The 27,548-nt window shown below is 42.7% G+C and overlaps 1 protein-coding gene across 1 annotated transcript; it reads right to left on the reverse strand.

The window, feature by feature from the left end:
- Positions 1-10,493: 10,493 nt before the first annotated feature.
- Positions 10,494-27,337, reverse strand: LOC137089957 (uncharacterized). Its single transcript, XM_067453567.1, has 6 exons — positions 27,145-27,337; positions 20,533-20,679; positions 14,372-17,040; positions 14,235-14,262; positions 11,976-13,547; positions 10,494-10,528 (listed from the first exon to the last, which is right to left on the reverse strand). The coding sequence occupies exons 2-6, from the start codon at positions 20,630-20,632 to the stop codon at positions 10,494-10,496; spliced, it is 4,404 nt and encodes a 1,467-aa protein (XP_067309668.1). The 5' UTR covers positions 20,633-20,679; positions 27,145-27,337.
- Between the last annotated feature and the right edge of the window lie 211 nt (positions 27,338-27,548).

A 27,548-nucleotide genomic window follows, 5' to 3' on the forward strand; every position in this document is an offset into this window, starting at 1 on the left:
GTCAAAAACACACTTCTTTGGTATGATTTGGTGAAGTCCTGTGACAGCAGTAAACGGTGGAGATCCACTTTTGCGTCGCGGCTGAAGCGATGTTGGGAAGCTTCCCGTCATTTCTGCGTTGACATCGGGTCAAATGCAGCGCTGCCTTCCCGGAATGCTGTGCTGAAGTGCTGAAGTCACCCATAGGAATAAAGCGGAGCGCGGCACCTGGATCAGCAATCTGCAACTGCGAGTGTTTATGGGCGTGCATTTCCTCTCTCACTCTAGTCACGCGCGCGCACCCTACCGGGAGAAGAGCCCGTACGGCCCATACAAGGACCTTCCGCTCTATTAATGTCAAGCCGACCCATACTCGAAAAAAACTCTCCGAAACTTGTGAGAAACAGGAAGGAGTATTTTTGACACAGAAATACTCCATCAAACGTCCAACATTAGTTTTTGAAACTTTGTCTATGTTTAGGATGGGAATCCAAGTCTTTAACAGTGTAAAAAGCTCAGTATGCATGAAACAGCATTTCACCCCCCCTTTAAGAATGTAAGACTATGTAAGAGTTTTTTTGACCATACATGTTTGCATCCCTGGGCTTAGCAGTGGATCGTTGGAGGCAATACAATAATCTGATTTTATCTGAGGATGATGATTGGCTAAAAACAGTGGTGTAAAGTAATAAAATACAAATACTCTCGTTACTGTAATTAAGTTGTTTTTCTCAGGAATTGTACTTTTTCAAGTAGGTTAAAAACAGAGTACTTTTGCTTGAGTACATTTTAAGTGCTGTATCGGTACTTTTACTGCGCTATTTTCCCTAAACCTGCTGTCGCTACATTATGTTTATTTTTTCCTGTCAACATGACTGGATAAGACGAATAATCCGTCCTGTGTGTCCATGCGTCACGCGTGTGACTCTCGTCAAATCAACCACAGCGACCAGCCTATAGTGAGGCACACGCTTTATGAAAGGGAGTTAGTGCTGGTTACTGTATGATGACTGAATTACCTTAATAAATGACTAAACATTGACCGAAGAATATTACATTTCCTAATACATACAAATGGTCTGTATTCTGTTAGCGCTGCACAAGCTTGCGGTGCCATCTGCTGGAAACTCTTCATTTAGCTTGATTTTTGCCAGGCTTCAAAGTGCATTAGGCATTAACCGGTCGGCCCCGCTAGATTTTTGTCCCTTACATCGATTTCGTTTTACATGTAAACACATTAACCTGCTTTCTGTGTTTTAAAGTGCATCTTTTAATGTAATGTGTTCTCACATGGTGATTTAAAATTGTAGACCGTACATATATATAGCAAATAACTTTTATAAAACATCAGATTTCAATCTAAATCATGTTTATTTTTTCATTGCAAGCAAAAATAATCAGCAGTGAAAACTGAGTTCTATTTTTTTTTTTTACAGAGAAAACTTCTCTTGAAATTAAAGCAGTACAACGAATGCGTCTTGAAAAGAAAACTTTTCTTTGAAAAGAAAGATATTTTTATCATTTTTTTTACGTAAAAGTGTTAATGTACAATGCTTTGCAACCTTTTTTAATTAACCGCAAGAAAACCTCTACAGAATGGATGTCATAAATATTACCAGATTATTGGTTGATTTCTCAAATATTACATGGCTGTATTTTTAGTGCTAAAAGTGTTTTTACTCAGAATGTTTTAGAGACTAAGCTACATTTTTAATTAGCAGGGTAAAAGGTGGACTAACATTCATAGCATAATACTCACTACTCTTGAGTACTTTTAAAAGGCCTACCTTTTACTCCTACTTTGAGCAGTATTTAGGAGAGCTACTTTTACTCTACTAGAACTACATTTCTTGTAGTAACAGTACTTCTACTTGAGTATGTTTTTTCAGTACTCTTTCTTTCAGTACTACATTCTTATGAATGTAATTGTTAAATAGCCATTTGACAGGTGATATAACCACACTCACAAAAATGGACAATTCCACTGTTAAAGCATGGTCAGAAACATGGAAAACAAAAAAAGGCATTACATGAACACGTGGCATCTAGTGCTACGCCAACCTGAAACGTGTTGTACTTTAGTGGGGATGATCTCTTGCAGTCCTGAGCTTCTGAGCAAGAAATAGATTTACTGAGAACGGTTAAGAATGTACGAAAGATTGTGCTTGCCCGTTTGGATGGCGCTCCTATACAGATTTAGGCTTAGCAGTGGCTCGTTGGAGGCGGTAAAATAATCAAATTTGATCTGAGGATGATGATTGGCTAAAACTGATGTCATATCTTGAACATTTCCATCAGCAATTGACTGACCTGCTAGATAGACCCATCTCCTGTAGACCATTCTCTCTGTAGACTTAACCAAATGAGGCTTTGTCTCCTTCATAGTTTAATTCACAGAACCGGACACCAGTTATTTTGTCAAGATATTTTCTTTTAATTATGTTATATGTCAGTTTTCTGGGAGAGGGTCTTCTTTCCAGCGTTCTCTGGTCTAAAGTGTTGGGTTTTATATGCTGGAAAACGTCTCGGTTACGTATGTAACCCTCGTTCCCTGAGGAGGGAACGGAGACGTAACGTCAGTGACTGACGAATGGGGGTTTCGCTTAGAAGCCTGTCATCTCCGAGACTAGAAAGCGCCCAATGGCAGTGCCAATGCCATGGGCATGCGAGATTTGCATGCGTAACTCCGCCTACCCACATGGGTATATAAGGAAGTAGCTGGCATCATCGCATTATGTTTTACCTGCTGAGGAGCCAAGTTGAACTCCGTTCCAGCGGTACAGCGGATGTGGCAACGGGACGTTACGTCTCCGTTCCCTCCTCAGGGAACGAGGGTTACATACGTAACCGAGACGTTCCCTTTCGTTCAGTCACTCCGACGTAACGTCAGTGACTGACGAATGGGGGTCCCAATGCAATAACGCCACTCGGCTGTCTTCCAGTGCCCTGCGCAAGCGTGAGAACCCTGATGCAAGTTAGGACGGTCAAAGGCCTCTACTTAACGCAGGAATACCAAGGTACACTGGGAGGCATATTCCGGGAGGAGATATGCGCCAAGATGCCTACCCGTAGGGAGGACTTAGGGATACACGTATGACCCCGGGGGGCTGCATACGGAAGATCACTGGGGTACCAGCCGAAGGTGGATTTTTAACCCCAGGAGGTGGCAAGGTTGCCAAGGGAATACACCCGCTCAGGGAGGCTTACGGTGGAAATACACATGTGGGGGTCGCCGGAGGGGAACCATGCACATGGGGCACCTGGCCGGACACGAGTGTCTGGGCTAAGGGCAGACTTACTGGCGTCGGCGTCATCAGTGCTGGAGGAGCTCAGGGCTCTCGGGGAACTCACCTGAGAAGAATATCGCACGTATCCAGTCCGTGGAGTGGAATGGCGAGCAAGCGAAGACACCTGAGCCAATCCATTACCGGCCACTTGTAGAGGCGAGTACATAGTCGGATACAGGCTCCACTCGGAGGTTATAAAACCTGGCGAATGTGTTTGGTGTCGCCCAGCCTGCAGCTCTGCAGATGTCTGTCAGCGGAGCGCCATGTGCTAAAGCCCAAGAGGAGGCCACACTCCGGGTGGAATGGGCCCTGACCCCAAGGGGACATGGGCGTCCCTGCTGCTGGTAAGCCAAAACAATGGTGTCCACTATCCAGTGAGACAGCCTTTGCTTTGAGAGAGCCTTCCCTTTCAGCTTCCCACCATAACAGACAAAGAGCTGGTCTGAGGTCCTGAAACACTGCGTCCTGTCTACGTAAGCGCGAAGGGCGCGTACTGGACAGAGCAGTGCCAAGGCTGGGTCTGCCTCCTCCAAAGGCAGCGCTTGCAGGTTCACCACCTGGTCTCTGAACGGAGTGGTGGGAACCTTGGGCACATATCCAGGCCGGGGTCTCAGGATCACGTGAGAGTCGGCCGGCCCGAATTCCAGGCACGCTTCGTCAACCGAAAATGCCTGCAGGTCCCCTACCCTCTTGATGGAGGCCAGTGCGGTCAGGAGCGCTGTCTTCATAGACAAGAACTTAACATCTACTGACCGCAAAGGCTCAAATGGGGCCCTCTGCAGAGCACTTAGAACTACTGAGAGGTCCCAAGAGGGTACGAGAGGAGCGCGAGGAGGATGTAGTCTCCTCGCACCCCTCAGGAACCTGATGACCAGGTCGTGCTTACTTACCGTTTTCCCGTCCAGGAGGTCATGGTAGGCGGCGATAGCGGCCACATAAACCTTCAGGGTGGATGGAGACAGCCTTCGATCCAACCCTTCCTGGAGGAAAGAGAGCACAGACCCGATCGGGCATTTCCAGGGGTCTTCTTGGCGAGAAGAGCACCAATTGACGAAGAGGTTCCACTTCAACGCATAGGCCTGCCTCGTGGACTCGGCCCGAGCGGAAGTGATGGTAGCCACCACCGGAGGTGGTAGGGTACTCAAACCTGCCGCGTCCCGTCCAGGAGCCACACGTGGAGGTTCCAAAGATCGGGACGCGGGTGCCACAGGGTGCCCCGTCTCTGAGAGAGTAGGTCTTGTCTCAGAGGAATTGGCCAGGGAGGGGCTGTCGCAAGGAGCACTAGTTCTGGGAACCAGGTCCGGCCGTGCCAGTACGGGGCGACCAAAATGACCTGCTCCTTGTCCTCCCTGACCTTGCACAGAACACGTGCAAGAAGGCTCACTGGGGGAAACGCATACTTGCGTAGGCCCTGCGGCCAGCTGTGCGCCAGTGCATCCGTGCCGAGCGTGCCCTCGGTCAGGGAATAGTACAGGCTGCAGTGGGACGAGTCGTGGGAGGCAAACAGATCTACCTGTGCGTCCCCGAACTGATCCCAAATCAGCTGGACCGACTGGGGATGGAGTCTCCACTCCCCAGGGATTGGCTGAACCCGTGAGAGCTCGTCGGCTGCACGGTTCAGGATCCCCGGGATATGGACAGCACGAAGGGACCTCAGGCGCTTCTGACTCCATAAAACGAGATGGCGGGCGAGTTGAGACATGCGGCGGGAGCGTAGACCGCCCTGGTGGTTGATGTACGCTACTACGGCCGTGTTGTCCGATCTGACTAGTACGTGTTGACCCTTCAGCAACGCTCGGAAGCGGTGCAGGGCGAACCGTACTGCCAGCAACTCGAGGCAATTGATATGCAGGCGGCTCTGGCTCTCTGACCAAGAGCCGGCGGCTGCATGTCCATTGCACATGGCACCCCAACCCGTGGTGGACGCATCTGTTGACACAACAACATGCCGGGAAACTCGTTCTAAGGGCACTCCTGCCCGTAGAAAACTGAGGTTCGACCACTGGGTGAGTGTCTGTCTGCAGGCCTGAGTCACTGGGACCCGGAGCGTGCCAGACCGCCATGCCCATCTCGGGACTCGATCGCGAAGCCAGTGCTGAAGCGGTCTCATATGAAGCAATCCGAGCGGCGTTACCGCGGCTGCAGATGCCATATGCCCCAGGAGCCTCTGAAATAGTTTCAGTGGAACCGCACGCTTGCTCTCTATCTGCCTGAGGCAAGTCAGCAGCGACTGCGCGCGCAAGCCGGTAAGCTGCGCGCACATGGCGACCGAGTCGATCTCCATACCGAGAAAAGAGATCCTCTGCACGGGGCAGAGTTTGCTCTTCTCCCAGTTGACCCGAAGGCCCAAACGAGCTAAGTGGTGGAGAACCAGGTCTCTGTGTTCGCACACCCGGTCCCGAGAGTGGCCCAGTATGAGCCAGTCGTCGAGATAGTTCAGGATGCGAACCCCTTGCTGCCGGAGAGGCGCAAGGGCTGCCTCGACAATCTTCGTGAAGACGCGAGGGGACAGAGCTAGCCCGAATGGTAGTACAGCATACTGATATGCCCGCCCTTCGAACGCAAACCGTAGGAACGGTCTGTGTCGCGGAAGGATGGACACATGGAAGTACGCGTCCTTCAGGTCGATCGCTGCAAACCAATCGCATGGACGAACGCATTCGAAAAGGCGTTTCGCAGTCAACATCCTGAACGGAAGCCTGTAAAGGGATCGGTTCAGGACGCGAAGGTCCAGGATCGGTCGTAACCCACCGGATTTCTTCGGTACAATGAAGTAAGGGCTGTAGAAGCCGGACTTCATCTCGGCTGGAGGGACGAGCTCGACCGCACCCTTCGCCAGTAGGGTTGCGATCTCCGCACGCATGACTGGGGCATTGGACCCCACCACGGTGTACCGGACACCCCGGAAGCGGGGAGGAGCTCGCGCGAACTGAATCGCGTAGCCGAGCCGGATGGTCCGTGCGACCCAGCGGGACAGTCCCGGCAGCTGTAGCCACGCTCCCAGGGAGTGTACCAACGGGGTCATGCGGAGCACCGGCGTACCCTCGGTGGGGCAGCGAGGCAGCGTTACCGGCCCGGACTCGGGTGGCGTAGCGGCCCGGTGTCGGGGCGGCGGTAACAGCTGCGCCCTGACAGAGGAGACCAGGGAAGGACTCGCGTTCCACTGGGGTCTGCTCTGAGAGGGGGCTGGCGACAGAGAGGGACGAGAGCGGCGTGGCCCGGGGGCGGCGCACACTGCCGTCACCGGTCTCTGTGTGCTCAGAGATGGGTATGTCAGTTCTTTCTTTAACCACATTAGGGTGCTGCCACCCCGGGGGGCGGCAGCGGAACGAAAGATTCTCCCCCGGCCCTCCACCGGGGGAAGGAGCGGCCCTGCTGCCGTCTCCTGGAAAGAACTGCCCATCTCTGAGCTGTCCGCGTCAGGAGCGCCGCTTGGCCTGGCGTTTAGCGGGCCGCGGGGCTGGCGCGGACTGGGGCGGCTTCTTGCGGCGCGCTCCGCGGCGCGGCCCGGGTGAAGGCTGCTGCTGTGGCCGCGCGGGAGCGGGGGGGACCGCAGGAGGCCGCCCTCGGCGGCGAGGCAGCTGAGGCGACTGTGCCGGCGGCGCTTGGGGTGCAGCAGCGGGCCGCCGGGGCAGTATATGCTTAATAGCCTCAGTCTGCTTCTGGGCGGCCGAGAACTGTTGGGCGAAGCTCTCGACCGCACCGCCGAATAGCCCAGCCTGGGATATGGGGGCGTCGAGGAAACGAGTCCGCTCGGCGTCCCGCATATCGGCCAGGTTGAGCCATAGATGTCTCTCCTGGACCACGCAAGTGGACATCACCCGGCCCAGGGAGCGTGCGGTAACCTTCGTCGCCCGGAGAGCGAGGTCGGTCGCGGCACGCAGCTCATCTCTGAGCCCTGGGTCGGCTCCACCCTCGTGCATGTCGCACAGCAACTTGGCCTGGTAGGCCTGGAGGGTTGCCATGGCATGCAGCGAAGCGGCAGCCTGCCCCGCAGCTCTGTAGGTCTTCGACACCATTGAAGATGTGAATCTACAGGCCTTGGAGGGGTGCTTAGGGTCGCCACGCCAGGAGGAGGCGCTCTGGGGACACAGTTGCATCGCCACAGAACGCTCCACCGGGGGGACCCCAGTGTACCCTCTAGCCGCCGCCCCATCGAGGGCGGAGAAGGCGGAAGAGGTTGCCAAACGCTCGCGAGAAGACACGGGGGCCCTCCACGAGTGCGCAACCTCCTCATGCACTTCCGGGAAGAAAGGTATTGGGGGCACGGCAGGACGGCTGTCCTGTCGTGGCGCACCCAAAAACCAATCATCTAACCGCGAACGCTCCGGCCGGGGCGGAGGGTTCCACTCCAGACCGAGCGCTGCGGCAGCCCGGGCAAGCATGGCTGTCAACTCCGGGTCCGACTCGGACAATGCTGGCGCGCCCGGAGGCGGCAGCACAGCCGAATCCTCATCCTCGGAGGACTCTAGCCCACCTTGCGATGCGGTCACCGACATCTCATCCTCCTCTGGAGCGCCGAACGAAACCCGCGGACCGGCCGAGACCGAGGCCGCGGGCTCCATCACAACGCTCGCGGGTACCGGTGCAACAGAGGGGGGTGTGGGCCGAGGCGTGAGCGTCGGAGCTGTATTCCACACCATCACCCTCAGGTCACCCTGGCCACCAGCCGAAGAGACGCCCCGCGGACCGGATGAGACCGAGGCCGCGGACACGTCAGATCGGGGGGTGACGGAGGGGACTCTCACTCCGGCGGCCGCACGGAGATCATTGAGTCTCGACCGCAACACGGAGATGGCCATGTTCCCGCAGTGAGAACATGACTCATCCACAAGCGCCGCCTGAGCATGCTGGAAGCCCAAGCATGCCAGACAGTGCGAGTGCCCATCAGAAGAGTGTAGAGACCGGCCACACCCAGAAGCACACGGGCGAGACATCCTGAAAAGGACGTGCCACGTGTGAGCTCTTTTGTGAGAGGATTAACCTCGCAGTCGATGCCGAAGCGCCCAGGGGACCACACACCAACTGGAAACCAATCGTCTGACCAGCAGGCAGGAAGTATGTGACCGCTGGAACGCGCCGAACACCAACACCGACTGGAAGATCCTGATCGTCTCGAAGAACTGACTTAACTCAGAAGGCTTGTAGGAGTGAAAGGTATGTAACCCTTGGCTCCGAAGCATTAAAACATAATGCGATGATGCCAGCTACTTCCTTATATACCCATGTGGGTAGGCGGAGTTACGCATGCAAATCTCGCATGCCCATGGCATTGGCACTGCCATTGGGCGCTTTCTAGTCTCGGAGATGACAGGCTTCTAAGCGAAACCCCCATTCGTCAGTCACTGACGTTACGTCGGAGTGACTGAACGAAAGGGAACTACATTACCAGACGATCATGTGATGTCCAATAAAATGGAATGCATACATGTATAAGTACATGAGCATGGAATGAATTAAAAAAAAACATTAAGTACACGTATGCATTAAAACTTAGACTACACTCATAGATTACAAATGATTATGAATACTAATAAAAAGTAATAATACAGATAAATAATATTAACTGATTATGAATACTAATAAAGGGTAATATTGAATACTGAAAATGTGCTCTACATCTTTGTTGCCACAGAGCTCAACTTGAGGAGGATAAGCATATATTGTGCACTGATGATTTTCTATTATATATCATATCATATAAAAATCAGTTTGTATCATGTATTATTGTTTTGTGTGTGTGGCACAGGACAGCACCCTCTATTGGCAGCCATCACTGTGTTTAACCTTAAGCTCAGCACATGCTTCTCTGGGTGCTTCTCAATTCTTATTTGTGCATCCTCGTTTCCTTTCCTAGCTTCCTTTCCTCGCTCCTTAGCTCCGCCCCTTCAGGATGCAAGGGAAGGACACAAGGAAAAGACGCGAGGACGGAGTAATTGAATCTAGTGAAATGATATATACTCGCTCCCTTTAGCGTCACTTCAAAGCGTTGTCAGTAAATGATGCCTCTACCCCGTCGGGATTCTTGAACATTAGAGATAACTATTTATATAATAATAATGAATAAACTGTGGCACGGTGAGAAGGGGGAGGTATGAATGCTTGCGTAACGTTTAGTCGATAAAACACTTCCGCAAGGGATACTCCAGTGTATCCTCGCTCATGACTCCTCAGGAAGCCTCGTCACTTCTCGCCTCCTTGCGGTTCCTCCTCAAGAATTGAGATGTCCTAAAAAAGATGGCTGAGCTTCTGGTTTCTGGGTCATGGGGTGGAGGACGGAGGACCGTGGAAACGAGGAGGGATATTGAGAAGCACGCTCTGTATCTTTAAAGGGACTTTAACTAATAATGAGCAGAGGATACTGGGAAATGAAGTCTGGGAATAACAGAGGCTGTGTCCGAAACCTGGAAAATGCTGCTTTCGGAGGACACATTTAAAGGCAGACGGCATCAAGCAACGTCCGAATCTAATGTTAGCTTCACATCCTGTCAGCTGAGAGACCTTCATCTGATCGATTTTTGAAGGCAGCATAAATGTATCCTTCGCTGCCTCTGATATCCCACAATCCTCTGCTTTCCATTCAGTGACAGTTGAGTTTGGAAAATAAGATGGCGTCCGAAAGTTGTGTTTGCTGGTCAGTTTGTGTAAATGTGTGTTTTTAACCAATATTTTCCACTTCTGGTGTCATTCTCACCAAAGTTCTCACCAAAGCTCACTCTATTTTGCTGTAGATCATTAAACTGTTACACTGTCTTAGAAGTCTGTCCGAAATCAGTTTTGTGAGGTGCCTTTGTGCACAAAACGTTGCTTTACAAGCCATTGCCTGATAAGGCAGCGAGGCAACGAGTCAGCTGCCTAGGTTTTCGGACGCAGCCAGAGTCTATGGAAACAGTGAGGGACAAGGCTTCCATCTGCCGGTACCGCAGCTGATGTGTCACATTTCTATGTGATTATGTTTGGTGCTAATGTTAGCCTGTATGTTTCCATTCAGAAGGATTGCTCTTTTATTCCCTCCCCCTCCACAAGTTTGATCTTTCTCATATGTTCTGTTTCGAAACATCTTCCACTGCTCATTGTGTTGATATGCAGTGGATTAACTGTAATACCGAATGTGACCAGCAGAGGGAACTATCTTTTAGGACGTGGGATGGGGGACATGAGGAAGAGCAGAGGTAGGATGTTTTTTGGTGATGATGTTGGTTTGTTCATTAAAGTTTGAGCACAAGCTCAGTGTGGATTAACCTCAATCTTTAAAGTCTCATCTTTAAGACACGAATAACACACTCATTAACAAAATTATTCTGATTCACGCCAGTGTCATCATTGGATATACTGAATAAACTGATAAAGAAATGCTTGAATGCTACAAGAACAAAGTTATTGCAACATACCCTAAGATGAAGCCAGGAATCCTTTAAAAGTGTGTGTTGGGATTCTAACCTATAAAGAGAAATTATCTTCTGGATTGTTTGTTTATTCTCTGGCTCTCTCTTCTAGGGGCCATCAATTTGGCTCTTCTCTTTGTCTTTTTGCATCTCTTTCTCTTTCTGTCTCTCAGGTAACATTCTATACATGCTGGGTACGATTAATGGTATAAGTTTTATCATCTCATTCATCTATTTTGTAACTATTTTAAGTGTAACCATAACCAGATTTTGTCATTAAATTCTTTCAATTATAAATGATTTGCTAACTAGTTTTGGTTTGGTATTGACTTTGAAGTGTTCCCTATTGCAATACAATATAGTCACATTAAAGCAACGCTCTCCCACATATTCTGCTATTGTAACTGCGCTTATTTCCGTCATTGGTTATAACCTCTTAAACCCCAGGACCATTTTTTGGGATTTCCGCCTGGATTTGGCCGACCCAAATTGAAAAGCTTCCCATACACACATACAGTGGTCTAAGTTCAAAATGTTGGTTTCATTTTACAGGAAATCTTTAAAGTTACATAAAACACAGTTAAAAGTGGTAAACATGTAAGTATAGTTGTGTAACAACATCTTTCTTAATAAAATTACTATTGTTTTCTATTGCATATCTGTTTATCTGTAAAACAACAGGTATTTCATTGTATAAATTGAAAAATTTAATATTTTTTAACAGTGATATAAACAATCAAACTTTCTAAATATATCTCGCTTGAAAAATATTTGATGTAAAAATTGTACCAAACCATCCTGGTCCCCCATAATGCTTAATAAACGATCCACTCACTCTCACTCTCTCTCTCAGACACACACACACACACACACACACACACACACACACACACACACACACACACACACACACACACACACACATACACACACACACACACTTATAATTACACTGTTGACACTTCCCTTTAACTTTCCTGTATCCCACCTCAATACCAGCAGAACAAACAAAGTGTTTTGTAATACAATATGAACACAATACTCATTGTTCTTATTAGTTTATGCAAGTACACAGTAGTTAAGACCACCTTATATAAAGTGGGACCACAAAAAGATTTATCAAACTTAAGTAATTTTACTGGAGAAATCAGGTGATATCTACTGACAGTCAGGTTTCAGAAAAACTTTTTTCAGGTTGGTTGAATTTGGTTATAATCAGTAATCTTAAATTATTAGTTCAATTGAACAAAACCAGCTACTGTTGATGTTACTGCATGAAATACATTTTTCAAGTTGATCTGACTAATCATTTTTTTTGCTATACTCGACCGAATAGAACTATATTCTGTCTGTGAGAGCAGAGCCTGTAATTGGTCATCCCTGTCGAGACAGTCTCCAATGTCGTGAATATGTATAGCCAAATGATTCAAAAGATAATTTTCTTCAATGATTGTCGTTCTGCTTCTCTTCTCATCTTCAAATTCTTTTTGCTTCTCCTCCAGTTCTCTCTGCAGCTCTTTTCGTAGATTTTCATCTGTTTCTTTCTTGATCTCCTCCTCTTCCTTTCTAAGCTTATCTTCTCTTTTTCTCAGTTCATTCTGCATCTTTTGTCTTTGTCTCTCGTATTCTTTCTTACATTTTTCAATTTTTGCTTCATATATGGCTTTACGCTGCTCTTCGAATCTTTGAATGCTGCTGATGTTCTTCTCCACCCGCTGGAGAATCTCGTTGGTGTAGGATTTCAAGTCACAAGCTGGATTTGATCTATATGCTATACGTTTTGCTTCATAAACTTGTAAAGCTGCAGCGTTTTCTTCCTCGTATGTTTTTCCAGCTTCTTCTAAATCTTTATCCACTTCTCTCACAAGGTGTTTAAGATATTCACGCTCCGCTCGTTCTCTTGATTCATGTTGAATTCTCTTCTGGAGATTGTGTTTGTCTTTCTCAAGCTTTTCTTCCAGGTATTTTATGAAGTTCTGTTGATGATTTTCTAAAGCCTTTTCTTGTCTTTTATTTTCCTCCTCAGATAGTTTTAGCTCATCCTCTAGTGTTCTCTGCAGTTCTTCTCTTAGATTCTCATCTGTTTCTTTCTTGATCTCCTCTTCTGTGTTTTTGAACTTCTCTTTGCTTTTTTTCCGTTCCATCTCCTGTAATTCTCGCTCTTTTTCTTTCTTCATTTGTTCTATTTCTGCTTCATATTTGGCTTTCAGCTCTTCTTCTTTTCTCTTGATCTCTTTTTCTTTCTCTTTCATGATTATCTCCTGTTTGTCTTGGATGTTCTTCTCCACCTGCTGGAACATCTCATTGGTGTAGAAACTCCCTTCGTTTTCTTTTAACATACAGTCAATCTTTTCCAGCAGCTCAGAAACCTGCGTCTGATCTCTAGTCTCATTATTACTGAACACATGGTATCTCGATCCACACTCATGAACGAGGTACTGTAAGCTGTCATTATCTTCAATGAAATCTTCAATTCTTCTTCCCTTAAGTTCATCTCCTCTGGTGAACAGCACTATGGTGTACATTCTGGATTTGTCTCCAAAAGTCTCGTGGATGATCTTCACTGCATCGTTCTCCTCTTGAGTGAATCGTCCCAGTGGAATCACCAGAAGAAACACATGTGGTCCAGGTGCCGTCATTGAGACGCACTTCACAAACTCCTTCTTGATCTTAACATTATCAACCCCAGCATCAAACAGGCCTGGAGTGTCAATCACAGTGATCTGTCTTCTGTTGAACTCAGTCGTTTCTTTCTGACACTCTCTGGTTACTGAAATTGATTTAATTGTGGATTTAAATGCTTCTCTTCTCAATATGGTGTTTCCTGATGCACTTTTCCCAGCACCCATCTTTCCCAGCAGCAGAATCCTCACATTCTCAACCTCATGTGTTACACCTGCTAATAACAAGTGAAGGTCAGTCGCACCCAAAAAAAAAAAAAGTTAAATTTGATTTATATATAATTTTTCACAATACTCTAAGCAAACTTCATAATGGTATGTCTATAATGCTTGAGAGAGAAACTGTATTCTCAGTCACTAGCCAGGTTTCTATGCAAGGATTTTTTTTTTTTTGTGAAAACTAGAAGCTTTTTTTGTTTAGAAAGGCGGTTTAACATGATGACAGATAGAGTAGCAATGGATCGATGCTCGTTTATCATGCCTCTTGTGGTCTAAATGATTTAAGGACTATCCAACTGCATACAGAGTCATTTGAATTATGCGTGTTTATCACGCCTCTAGCAGAAATACCTAGCAGACTCCCCAGACCAATGGATAATCTTAAATTGAGCTTGGTGATAGCTAGACAACTCTTTGCTTGTTAAGTTGTTAAATATTGTATTGATTTGCTCTGACGTTCTGGAATATCTTCTTGTTTATTTTGATTACAACGGCTTGTAACTAGATCCATGTCTCATCTGTCTCTTTTCATCAACTGTAACAGAATGGGATGCACCGGAGCTAAATTTCAAGTGTCATTGCAAAGGGTCAGAATACTTTTACAATACTATATTTATTTTCACAGCAATTTGGTGTCAAAATGACTCCATTATTAAAAATATATCAAAAGTTGCTAGACTCACCCATAACTGCTTGATTCCTTGTACTTTGCTGAAAGACACATTTGATTCAAATTAACAACTGATTAATATAAAGTTCTACTAACTCACTCTTATAGCTACATACACTTACGTCTCTTGGTAAATGTATTTCTTCATACCTCTGTGGTGACTCTGATCACATCACTGTCTCTGGTGTAGTCGAATTTTCCCAGCGCTTCACATTTGATCTCATACTCCGTCTCTGCTCTCAGATCAGTCAGAGTAACCGTGTGTTGATCCTTCAGCACAGGTTCAGATGTCCAGACTGTGTCCTGCTTCGGTTTATACAGTAATCTGAGCTCCACTGTAGCAGAATATGATGGAGGAACCTTCAGAACCACGGTCTGACCTTTGACCTCTTCAGTGAATGGACAGGCTGGTTTGGATGGGGGAGTAAAGCAAACCGCTTCATCACATCCATGTTCATACAGGAGAATGCAGGAACCAGGATGTTTTTGGTGGTCTTGTGAAGAAACAATACATTTAGTGGACTGATTGTCGTGTGACTTCATAAGTTCCTTAAATATGATTAAATTCTCTCTCATTTTCTCCCTGATGTATCCAGAGAGCCATGTGAATGTTCGTGGAGTCGTTCCTGGATTCTTCCATGTTGTTTGAGCTTTCATGTACTTCTCTTGTTCAGAAAGCAGCTCGTCTGGCTGTTCAAGGGAACTAAACATGTAGCAAACCACATTCTCCACCTTAATATCCAAAAGCACTGTGTCTAAACTCATGTTCACTTCAGCTCCAAAGCCCAGTAATTGTTGAAGAAACTCCCCAACTGTGTTCCTTTCTTTTTCTTTCCCTGTGATCCACTCCTTAAGATCCTGTGTGTTAAATGGAGACTCGTCGTGAGCTTGTAGAAGATTGGTCAAAGCACAAGTCTCTTCTTCACAAGCTTGAACTGACCGAATGAGTGATTGGCTTCTCTTGTTGAAATCTTGCCTGTAGATTTGGCAGAATCTCTTCATATCTTCAATCTTCTTGCGAAATGCTGTAAATGCGTTTGTCCTTGTGTCTTTCAGAAGTTCACTGCACTTGTTTTCAGTAAAGCTCAGATTTTCAATGACTGAGTTTGTTGCCATGGTGAGCTTCTTCTCAATGACCCTCAGATGGATCACATCACTGTCTCTGGTGTAGTCGAGTTTCCCCATCGCCACACATTTGATCTCATACTCCGTCTCTGCTCTCAGATCAGTCAGAGTAACTGTGTGTTGATCCTTCAGCACAGGTTCAGATGTCCAGACTGTGTCCTGCTTTGGTTTATACAGTAATCTGAGCTCCACTGTAGCAGGACATGATGGAGGAACCTTCAGAACCACGGTCTGACCTTTGAACTCTTCAATGATTGGACAGGTTGGCTGTGATGGAGGAGTGAAGCAAACCGCTTCATCACATCCATGTTCATACAGGAGAATGCAGGAACCAGGATGATTCTCCATTTCCTTTGTGGACACAATAAACTTGGCTGGCTTACGATCTTTTGAATCAATCAAGTTCTTAAATATCTCCAAGTTTCCCCTCATTGTCTTTTTAATCTTAGTACTGAGCCAAGGCTTCTGCTTGAAACCAGGATGTTTTTGATCAGTTTCTCCTTTTGTTGAAAGACTCAGATTGGAAGATTGATGAAGCAGCAGCACATCTGAGCAGTTCAATGAAGTGAAAGTGTAGCTGACCAGATTCCCAACCTCCAGATCCATCATGATGGCATCGATGTTGACTTCCACCCGTGCACCATAAGCCTTCAGCTGTTTGAGGACTGATTTAATGATCTCAGACTCTCTTTCTCTCTCTTTCAGCCAATCTGTGAGGTCACTTCCTCTGAATGGAGATGCATCATGTTCCTGTAGAAGATCATTCAGTGCGGTTTCCTCCATCACATCTCCACGGATGTTTGGCAGCAAAGAGCCGAGATTCTTCATGAGTCTCAACTTGTATGTGTAGCAGTTTTTCTTCATTTCCAATATTTTATCGTGAAATACAGCAAACATAAGAGCAGGAGAGTCTTTCAGAAGATCACTGCATTTCATCTCAGCTGTATTTAAACTCTCAATCACTGATTCTACCTTTGTGATTAGATCCATGCTGATGTCTTTCTGAAGTTTTGAAGGTCTTGAATGAAGTTTGTCCAGAGGATAAAGCCAAACTCTCAGAGGAACCGCCAGCTTTTGATTTTCTTTCAGCAGTTTTGGAAGATCAGCAAAAACCGTCAGTGCATCTTCAAAAGAGGTCGGGTTAGATGGTAGCTGGAAGTCACCATAAAATATGCACGTAAATTTTTTGACTGCAGTTTTCTGATTGTCATTCATGCTTAGATCAACATTTGCATCTACTGAAACAATGCCTTGCAGTTTCTCAAGGGCCAGTTTTACTTCTCCTTTTACAGTTTTTTTGTCCTCATCAGATGAAACTTCTCTGTCAAACACAAAGCAGGCATCTGCTCCGTACAGCACTGCCGTCACAACGTGTGTGGCTATATCATTATCATCACCAGGAAGCTTTTCAGAAGGCAGCTGATTCACGATCAGTTCTTCAACCCTGCTGGTTGAATGATAATGCAGTGTCAATCTCTGCTGAATGAAAGACGTCTTTGTGTCTTTGAGATATTTTGCTGCTCCACTAACATGGATGAGATCACCTAAAAGACTCAGTTTCAGTCCACTGTTGATATTCAGTAATTTAGATTTGTCCTGAATGGAGTCTGAAGCTGTGACATGGAAATCTGTATTGATTTGGGCACAAGAGGAAATATTCTGCTGCAGCTGCTCTTTAGTCCAAGGTCTGATTCCTGTAAAATAATAAATAAAATAAAATAAAAAATAGAATCATTTTATTTATAAATGCTTCCTACATTATAGAGCAACAAATTCTGATGGTGTTGTAAGTGCATGACAATGATTGTAAAAATCTCTGTTAAAAACCCCATGTTAATTGCTTTTACACCCTTGTCTTCACATGCCTGTGTGCTAAGTCTAATATCTTCCCTTTTTTCTAGCACAAAGTCTACTCTACCCTTACAGCACAAAAACATATGGATATATACTGCAAACTGTAAATGCAATATATTACATATTTCCATATATGGGAGACGAATGCTTATATTTTATGTATGAGTAATGGAGGCCAGCTAGTTGTAGCCTTTAGCCATCTTGTTAGAGCGTCTGACTCTCATGCTGGCGGACCCTGGTTTGAGTCCTGCTTGAAGAGAGCAGGTCGAGCAGGAGGAGTTACATTGGTGCCGTGACTCAGATGGGAGTGAGGTTTAGGGAGGTGTGTGTAACGGAGGCCAGCTAGTAGTTGCTGTGCGAGTAAACCTCATTCTGATCTCAAAAGATGCTCTAGACCAGGGGTGTCCAAATCTAATCCTGGAGGGCCCGTGTCCAGCAGAGTTTAGCTCCAACTTGCCTCAACACACCTGCCTGGAAGCTTCCAGTATCCCTAATAAGACCTGGATTAACTGGTTCAGGTGTGTATAATTGGGGTTGGAGCTAAACTCTGCAGAACAGTGGCCCTCCAGAAGCAGGATTGGACACCCCTGCTCTAGCGACTGACGCCAGAGGTGGCAGCCTTGAGCCTCCTTGTAAGAGCATCCGACTCTCATGCCGGCGGACCTGGGTAAATGTTAAAATTAAGTGTTATTTCATGTGTTTTGCTTAACATTAATGTAGGAGGAGATCTGATGGTGTTTAAAGTTAAATAATTTTGTAATTTTAAAGGTTTTCTGGCATGTGTGAGTTTGTGGGGTTTCCATTGATCTGAAGAGGAGAGTCTGTGTTGAGGCTGTAGATTGGCGGGACACTATTAAAACTGTAATTACTTTTAGAAAAGTAATAACCATGCTCACTTCCGCACAGTGATAGTCTCTTTGCTAAATACTTTAGTACATGCAAGTAAAAAATAAGAAATATTTTACATAATATATTTCTCTAAATATGTGTGTTAATATTGCATGAGTAAATATATCTAACAATATACAGTATATTAATATATTAACACAATATATAGTTTTCAAATATACTGTTATATCATTCATATATGGCCGTTTCTTCAACTAGGAGCACTTTTAGCCATGTGAAGTTGAATTTAAAAAAAAAAAAAGTGTTCTAAAGTCACGTAACACAGTCTCATAAGTTTAAATAATTTGTCTAGTTTATAGGTCTGTAAGAGGACAAACTTAGAATTTGTTTTAAAAAATAACAATTTCTCTTGCAATCTATCTGCAATGAACAAATTTTCCTCATTTCCACCACATCTCAATATACAGCTATTATTTAAAAACAGTATAGCTTATGCCACTCAAGAATTGATTGTCTAAGATCATTTTTGTAACTAGTTTTACTAGTTTGTCCACAATTTACAATAATTATACATTTGTCAATGAGATAAATTAACTGCCCTTAGGACCAAATGCTGAACTGTACAGCTCACACACTCTGAAAGTTTATATTGGTGCGTGTAAGAGCTTATTAGAAAATAAATAACTTAAATTTTTTATATTAAGTAGAGCATGATATCATAAATTGTGGATACATTTTTAAAGTGTGATGAGAACTTTTAATGTATGTTTTTTTATATGTGTTGTGATGGAAATGACAGGGTGTTGTGGAAATGACAATGAATTAATTGTAATATATTTTTGTAATATATTATGTATTGTAATATATTATAATAATAAAAATTAGACAAATATACTCTCACAATCCATATCAATTGTATTTCGTAATCATACCCTGCCCTCTGTGGTGGAAATGACATTTCTGTAGTTTTTTTGTGAAAAAATGGAAGATAGCTTCACTGATTAGCGTTGAATTAATACTTAGCATTTCATGTATGCAAAATACTCTTATTTAACTTAAAATGTTTAGCACCCTTGAAGGTACAGCATGTTTGGAAATGACATAGAATAAATGTATTAACTGTTCAAGCAATATATGAAAATTGAAATTCCCTCCATGTCCAACATGTGCTCTGATGTCCCTTAATATTTTCATAGAAACCAACTAAAAAATCTTTTACACAAACTATATAAATGGACATTACAATGTTGTGGTGGAAATTACACTAATGCTGTGCCACAGCTATATTCTGTATAAAAAGTAACATATAGTGGTCTCACATTTAATACTTTAATGTATTTTAATGATTTTACTAGTGCTTAATTCAGGTGCATTAATAGTTACCAGACAAGTCATATTTTGGCAGTATGCTTCATATTTCTTTCGGGCATGTCTAAGTGAGTAAGTCAAAATATTCCATAACATACATTTCCTTAACTATTTCTATTCATTCATCATTTGTCGGGGAATCTTTACTGAGCCATTTCCTAGTTATTGCTTTCTTGCTACCTGCTAAAAGTAAATTCTAAATATAGTCAATTTTCTAAATATATAACTGAAATTAAACTCGAGCTCTGATCCGAATATTGTCCTAATTACCTTCACCTCTATCCAATACAAATAAATAATAGGGCATTCCCAAAAGATATGGAAGTGACCAGCAGACATATTACCACACATTCTCCAAAACTCACACATGTTCAGGATTGTTACTCTGTGTCTTTTTTATATTAGGGGTTATAAAGAATCTCAAAGTGTTTTTCCAGGTGAATTCCCTCGACAAACCTGAGCTACAAGTGGTAGATTGTGTCCTGCATATATTCGACCAGCCATCCTCGCTTATCTTTATACTTACATTGTTGAAGGTCCCCTGTCTAGCTGTAGACATGAATATAACCTGTAAACCAGTTTTCTGTTAATATAACCCTTATATGCGTCAATCAATACTCTAATCAGGTCCTTTCCCTTCTCTCCAGTAGTTTTAATATGTTTATCAAAGTGGTGTCTCAGTTGAAGGTATCTGAAAAAAAACTTCCTTCCTTACATTGTATGTTTCCATGAGTTTTTTGTATAAGTATCCAAACCCTCAGTGGAGGATATTATATAGTACGAAGTGATACCTGAATTGAAAACAGTGGTTTTGACACCTATACGGAGGTTGAAAAGTATGAAAAAAATCATAATAGAAAGGTATTAAAACAAATTTAAGGTGATTTTATTGCTAGTTTGACAAAGAAAGAGGAAATTGTCCAAAATATGTATTTTTTGAAAATATGACCAAAGAACATACACGTGCCCATAGTCTAAGAATCACCCATATAGGGAAATATGCTTTCTTTCTGTGAGGGTATGATGTTATCATTTCTCAGTTTTATTGCACTCTGCACTTGTGTTCAGTAGATCATATTAATATTTGAATCTGTGATGAGGTTTTATGTTGGTACCTGGTATTAATGAATCCTTTCTGCAGTCGTACAGCATGCCGAGCTGGAAGGGTCTCCCAAGAGCTGCGGTTTCAATCACATTCACTCCCACTGAATCCATACTGAAGACAAACACGCCTTTCGTTGGATGTTGGACTGAACGGGGTTCTTGAAAGGAAAAGAAAAAACCTTAAATAACATATTTTTTGTCTTACGAAAGAGAGAAAATGTATGTCTATCAGTGTAGCAAAGTGTGCTTTGACTTCCCACTTTCTGGTTGTATTAAAGGTGCCATGTGTAAAAATTGAGGTAAAATTATCCAAAAAATGACCTACACGCATCAAAAGAATGAGAAGAAATAAGGGCGATGATGTCATTAAAAAAATGTCAAGTTATAGTGCTGCAGAGATATCAACCTTAACTCTTTCCCCGCCAAACACGGAAATTTCCATTATTTGTGAGAAAACGCTTCCAGGCCAATAACGGAATTTTCTGTGTTTCCGTGTTTTCACTGTCGGGTAATAGGGGGCGCTGTTGCGCATCTTCTGAATGAGAGTACTGAATCTCCTGATCAAAACACACGTGAGGAAGACGCAGTGAAACAAGCGATCGCATGTAATCATATGCATATTAAAAATAACGTGATCATCCTCATTAAACAGCATATGAATCAAAACTATCTAATGTTCCTGAATGAGATGTGGACCCAGGATGAGCTACAGGACTGTGTAACCATTAGGAGTGTTCATGGACTTGATCTACTCTATCTGTGTTTGATCATCGCTCTGAATCTGATCTGGAAACAGTCTTTCACAAAAATTTGATTTTCTCAGCTTTTTGTTCAACATCTTGCTTTTTTTATGAAACCTACCCATATTCAAGTGTTGATAAAAAAGGAATGCATGAAGCTAGAATAAAACTATTTTTTTTGTTTAAAAGAAGAGGGTCAGATCTTTATTTTGATATAGTGCATGCTCAGATATTCATTAAACAAAATATTCTATGGGCTATTAAATTGTGGTGAAAATTGTCAAAAACCCTGGCGGTGGCTGGCAACTTTTTTTTTAAACGCTGACGGGGAGAGAGTTAATTAGCAGTAGCATTACTAGCCCTGGCCCGACAGGTGTCGTAATACCAGTCTCGGCCATGGGAGGCGGTATGCGGGCAACATAACCACCAGCCAACCTGGCGTACTTGAACCTGATGTCAATCGTGTAGAAAGTAAAGTCCACACGATTGTTTCAGTTCAGGGAAGAGAGTGGACGGATGGCCGAAGCCCTTGGCCCCATAAATGTATCTGATATGATAAAAATAGCTGCTTTACCTAACCGGAAAAAGCGGAAGTGCGGGCGCCCGGCGACTGTGTCCCGTCCCGTCATAATAAAAATCCCGGTACTCGCGAGCCGTTTTGAATAGCCTCCAGTGGACGAAAAGTTGCATAGTGCACCTTTAAACTGCCAAACTCGCAGATGCACTATGGTGCAATGGTGGTGTGTATTTACAGTGAAGTAGCATAAAACAGCTGTTGGAGCTATTTTCTTGTTTTGTAATTAAGTTAATAATTAAATTACTTTATTTTGTTTTACTTTAACTAATTTGCATGATTATTTTATTGATCTAGATACCGAACGTTAATCTTATTATTTTCATCATTTTGAGCCATTTTTGGGGACTTTTATTTTGACAATACCGAGCACATGTTTGTATATATTGGTGATAACGCCACAAGTGGCGTTGATTCCGGAAGCGATCCGGAAATGGAGGATGAAAATATTGGCGCGGACAGTGGAGGGAATGGAAATAATGAATGGAGTATAGTAGAAAATCAGAAAAGGAAGAAAAATAGGAGTAGTGATTCTGAAACTGAAAGTGAAAATGGATTACACATGATAAGGAGAAGGAAAGAAGAGTTTAAGGTAATGTTGAAGTTTGCTGCTGGGTCTTTCAGTGTAATTAATCCACTGAAACTGTCTAAAGCAATTAAGGAAAATATAGGGCTGGCTGAAAGTGTGAAGAAGTTAAAGGAATGGTAGACTGATTATACACTGTAAGGACAGTAGGCAACAGAAAAGGGCGATAGAAATGAAATCGTTCATGGGACAAGGTGTGACGTGTGCAATACATGAAGAAGAGAAATGGGTTAAAGGAGTAATTACAGGGATCCCCCACAGCAGTGGAAAAGATTAAGAAAGGTCTAACGGAAGGCGCAGTAATTGACGTGAAAAGACTAAAATGCAATCGAAACAATGAAAGGGGAGATAGCCTTTCAGTGATGATTCATTTTGATGAGGATAAGCTGCCAAGTAAAGTCTTCCTAGGATTTCTGAGCTTCTCGGTTAGGCTTTATGTACCACCTCCTCTAAAGTCTCTAAAAATATATAGAGATTGAGAATATTTCTGTAGAAATGATTAACAAGAAGTTGAAGATGCAGTTATCAAATACGCAAGCAGGATGTGGTGGGTCATAATGGTGTTTTTAATATTCCAGTGGAATGCAAGAGGCTTAATAGCTAATGGACAAGAGTTTAAGAAATATCTCTCTGATTTGGATAAAAGACCTGATATAATATGTTTACAAGAAACATGGCTCAAACCGCAGTTAAATTTTGTTTTACAAGGATATCAAGTAATAAGGAAAGATATGAAAAAAGGTAATGGAGGTGGGGTAGCAACTTTTATAAAACAAGGGGTGGGATAGTGTTAAAACGAATTATAATGGATTGATAGTAGAAGAATTGTTAGATTGGGGTCAGTTAGTATGTATTAATAATGGATGTGTAACAAGAATAGATGTGAACAATGGGTGAAATTCAGCTTTAGATATCACTCTAGTATCTGAAAATTTAGCTAGGAAATGTGAATGGAATGTAAGTAGGCAAAGTACACTGGGAAGTGTTCATTATCCCGTATGGTGTGGATATTGTACAAACCTTGGTGGAGAGAAGGCCAAGATGGAAATTTAAGGCAGCTAACTGAGAGATTAAAAAAAAAAAAAAAAACTGTGTACTAATAATATGATTGATATGGGAGAAATAGAAGAATTGAGTATGAAAATAAGTGAAGTGTTAAGGAATACTGCAGAGGAAGTAATAGGAAAAAAGAAAACTACAAGAAGTAGAAAAGCAGTCCCATGGTGGAATGAAAAATGTAGTAAAGCAGTGAGGGAAAGAAATAAAGCAATCAAAAAAGCAAGTAAAGCTGTATTGTTTAGTGATTATGTTATTTATAAAAGAGCTCAGGCCATAGTAAGGAGAGAAGTAAGAATAGAGAAAAAAATGTTCTGGAGAGAATACTGTAATAGAATTGGGGAAAACATTGAAATAATGAGATTTGGAATATGATTAGGAAGATGGGAGGGATCCAGAGGAATAACAATATTCCAGTTTTAGTTGGAAATGGAAAAAGAAATAGCGATTAAAGATAGTGATAAAGCAGAAATGTTAGTGGAAGCATTTGTAAAGGTGCATAGAAATGATAATATTACGGATAGTATGAGGCAATATAGGGAACAGAAAGTGCGAGAGTGTGCATATATTTGAAAAGAAGAATTCATCAGGAAGAAAGCTAGACTCAAAGTTTACTTTGTATGAGTTTAAAAGAGCACTAGTAGGGGTCAAACATACTTCCCCAGGAAAAGATGAAATTTGTTATGAGATGATTAAGGAATTGTCAGATGTATAATTGCATATGATTTTAAAACTGTATAACAAAATGTGGAAGTCAGGGAATATACCTGTGGAATGGAAACATGGAGTAATAGTTCCGATTGCTTAACCTGGAAAAGATAATTCCCAGCCAATTAATTATAGACCTATTGCTTTGACATCAAATCTATGCAAACTTATGGAACGGATGGTAATGAATAGGTTGAATTATGAAATAGAGAGTAAAAATATTATGTCAGCATGTCAAAGTGGATTTAGAAAAGGGCAAAATAAGATGGACTCAATTCTGAGTTTGGAGGCTGAAATTTGAAAAGCTCAAATTAACAAAGAAATGTTAGTGGGAGTCTTTTTCGATGTTGAAAAAGCTTACGATATGTTGTGGAAAGAAGGGCTATTAATAAAATTGGAAAGTCTGGGAATTGAGGAAAAACTTTATAACTGGGTTTCAAGCTTCTTATTTGGAAAAACAATTGAAGTAAGAGTAGGGTCCACATACTCTCGGATTCTCCCAGTTGAGAACGGAACTCCCCAAGGAAATGTGAGCAGCCCAATTCTTTTTAATATAATGATTAATGACATTTTTAATAACATTGAGACTGGAATAGGAAGATCATTATACGCAGATGACGGAGCATTGTGGAAAAGGGGGCGTAACTTGATATTTTTAGAAAATAAAATGCAAAACGCAGCGAAGGAGGTTGAAAAATGGGCGAACAGTTGAGGATTTCGGTTTTCTGTGGCAAAAACACAAGTAGTATGCTGAGATAAAAGTAAAACTTTGAAACAACTTAAAAAAATACTCTGATTTGTTACAGCCAAATGTACTGTATATATTTTTCTTAAATTAGTTAAAAACTTACAGCATGGCTTTATTTACTTTTACAGTGTTTAAGTTATTATTATACATAACTTAAAATATGATTTATTCAATTTACAAAAGGCCTTTTCTAAAAGGTTTTTTTTATTTTTGGTATATAAACCAAATTGAACACTGTCTGACAAAATCCTTTGAAAGTGACATTTCTGGCTAATTTAGTTGTTTATCTTAAAAATAAAAAATCATATTGACATAAAGTAAAGCATGGCTTTCAATTAAACCATTATAACAATTAATATCAGTCTTTTCACTGTTTTTCAGTGTAGCGACTCAGGCGAATCAAACACACAATCGCCAGTTACATTTAACAAATATGTTTCGAATGCTTTGTGCTTAGTAACAGACCTTCCCCCAACACAACAGAGAAAGATTCTCCGTTACCCTGGAAACCATCTGATAAGACGTTTTACGGCCCAAAAGAATTTGGCCATATGAAAAGTCCAGAGTTAAAGCTTGTAAAACACACGCTTTTGCCTCAAATTATAGACAAACCATCTATAAATGAACATGCACCCCAGGACATTGTATGTAAACACATAACTGTCTTGTAAAATGTTTCTTCTGTATGGTATTTTGCATCTTTTTGTCTGTGTCTTAACAACTTACTAGTTCAGATAACCTCATATATGTCATGTCTCCTATCAAATTAATGCTCACTTCACGACTTACACTTCCATGTATATCACTTATTCAGAAAATGCAGTGTGTGTTTGTTGCATTAATTAGAGTATGAATGGTCAGAGACCCACTGAGTCGAGCTTTGAAACAAAGAGCCATAAAATCTCCAGAGGAATTTCCCGCTGGGAAATCCCAACAATCTCATTGGTTGAGTCTAACCCGGGAGGGCGTGACTACTCCCAGACCTTAAAAAGAGGTGCTCGGATGCCCTCCCTCTCTCTCTTCTCTCACTGGCTGAACCAACACGCCATCGTGGCTGGCCCTTAAGCCAGGCCACCAATGCAGGCCCTCCAAGCAGGCCCCAACTCTTCTCTTCCACAATCCTCTTCCCCTCTTCCCCTCTTCCCTCGTTCTCCTGGTTCTACTGATTCATCAAATTCCTAGGCCCGAGGGCATTTCTTCAGGGAGAACACAGAGCATCTCTAGAGCAACCAGCCGCTCCACCCCGACCTCGGAAAGAACCGCCGGACACGCAGGACATTTGAACTCGGAACACACGCACACACGCGAGAAGCCAAAACTAAAGCAAGTATTCTTATTTCCAAATTCAAACTGCTGTTAAGAGGGTGTGTTATTTTCCCGTTGGGACAAGTTAACTCCGTGAAGGTTGTATTTGATGAACTGAAGGAAGCTGTCCCCCCCCCCACTCTCTTTTTCTCTCTCTCTATCTCTCTCTCTCTTTTTATCTCTCTAATTTCAGTCTATTCATTATCTTCGTTATGTACCATATTCTTTCGTTTACTATCTATATTTCTACTCTCTTGATGCATATTTAGTGTGTACTTTCTGTGTGAATTGTAGTGTTATTTTTAGTCTGTGTTTATTAAACCTTCAAAGGACATTTAATGAGTTGAATCTGTTATTCTGCCACATACACGAAGTCAATGAAACTTACGATCTAACGTTACCTAACTGCTTATGCTACTATGTTAGTAAAGTAAACTGTATGACCATTTGAAATATTGAACTTGTCCTGATCAGTAAAGTTAATGTTTCTTATGCGCTCGTAAAGCAGTAATCCCTTATTGAGAATTGATTTGAAAGGTCTATAACTAATTTGCAGGACAAACTTAGTAGGATAATTTCAAGCAATTCCGTAAAGGGTTACTTGTATTTAATTAAACATTTTTCCCTATCGGAAAATTTTAATATGTAATGAACGACTAGCAAATTATATTCATAAATTCATGAATATTGAATATTAAATCCCTTTTGAGTTAATTATTCCCCGAGACATTCAACTCACAGTCGTCGTTGTTACATCAGAGTACAATGATTAAATTAAAGGCCCTAACAGGGAATAAGTAATTAATGAAACTACTTTAGCTAAGTTTTTTTTTTTAGTTTTTTTTTTTTTTTCTTGTTTGGCAACAATAAATACAGTACATGAGTCCGTGTGGAGAGATTTCTTACCTGTATGCAGAAGGTCAAACTTCAGTCGAAGGCCAAAGATCAATCTTTAGTGATTGTGACTCCAGACAGACACAAGAATAAAGCTTTCTTAGAAAACAAGAACAGCAGAAAACGTTAACAAAGCACACTCTTTAACTGAAAAAGAGAGAACAGCAGCCGTAGCGTTTAGATTTACTGTCACTTAAAATGCTCCTCCTGCAGTTAGCGTACAGCTGTTTCTGTTACCTGTGAGAGGAGGCGGCTGATTGGTGCACAACACTCAATAAACATGATCAGACACTGACCAATGACCCGCATGAGCTAATGATTACCTGATGCTGGATTACAGATGTATTCAGTCACATACACTCTATGAAAGCGTCTTGAAGGTGTTTAAGAAAGTCACTTCAGCAGCTTTTTAATCC

The sequence above is a fragment of the Pseudorasbora parva genome, chromosome 2, assembly GCF_024679245.1.
Source record: "Pseudorasbora parva isolate DD20220531a chromosome 2, ASM2467924v1, whole genome shotgun sequence".
Classification (NCBI taxonomy): Eukaryota; Metazoa; Chordata; class Actinopteri; order Cypriniformes; family Gobionidae; genus Pseudorasbora; species Pseudorasbora parva.

Bases quoted from the DNA above. Each gene is read 5' to 3' on its own strand.
- LOC137089957 (XM_067453567.1), bottom strand. From the start codon at position 20,632: ATGGATTCAGTGGGAGTGAATGTGATTGAAACCGCAGCTCTTGGGAGA. The intron at 17,041-20,532 runs GTACCAACATAA...ATTATTTTACAG, and splicing joins AAAGGATTCATTAATACCAG to GAATCAGACCTTGGACTAAA. The intron at 10,529-11,975 runs GTATAGCAAAAA...CGTGTCTTAAAG, and splicing joins ATATAGTTCTATTCGGTCGA to ATGAGACTTTAAAGATTGAG.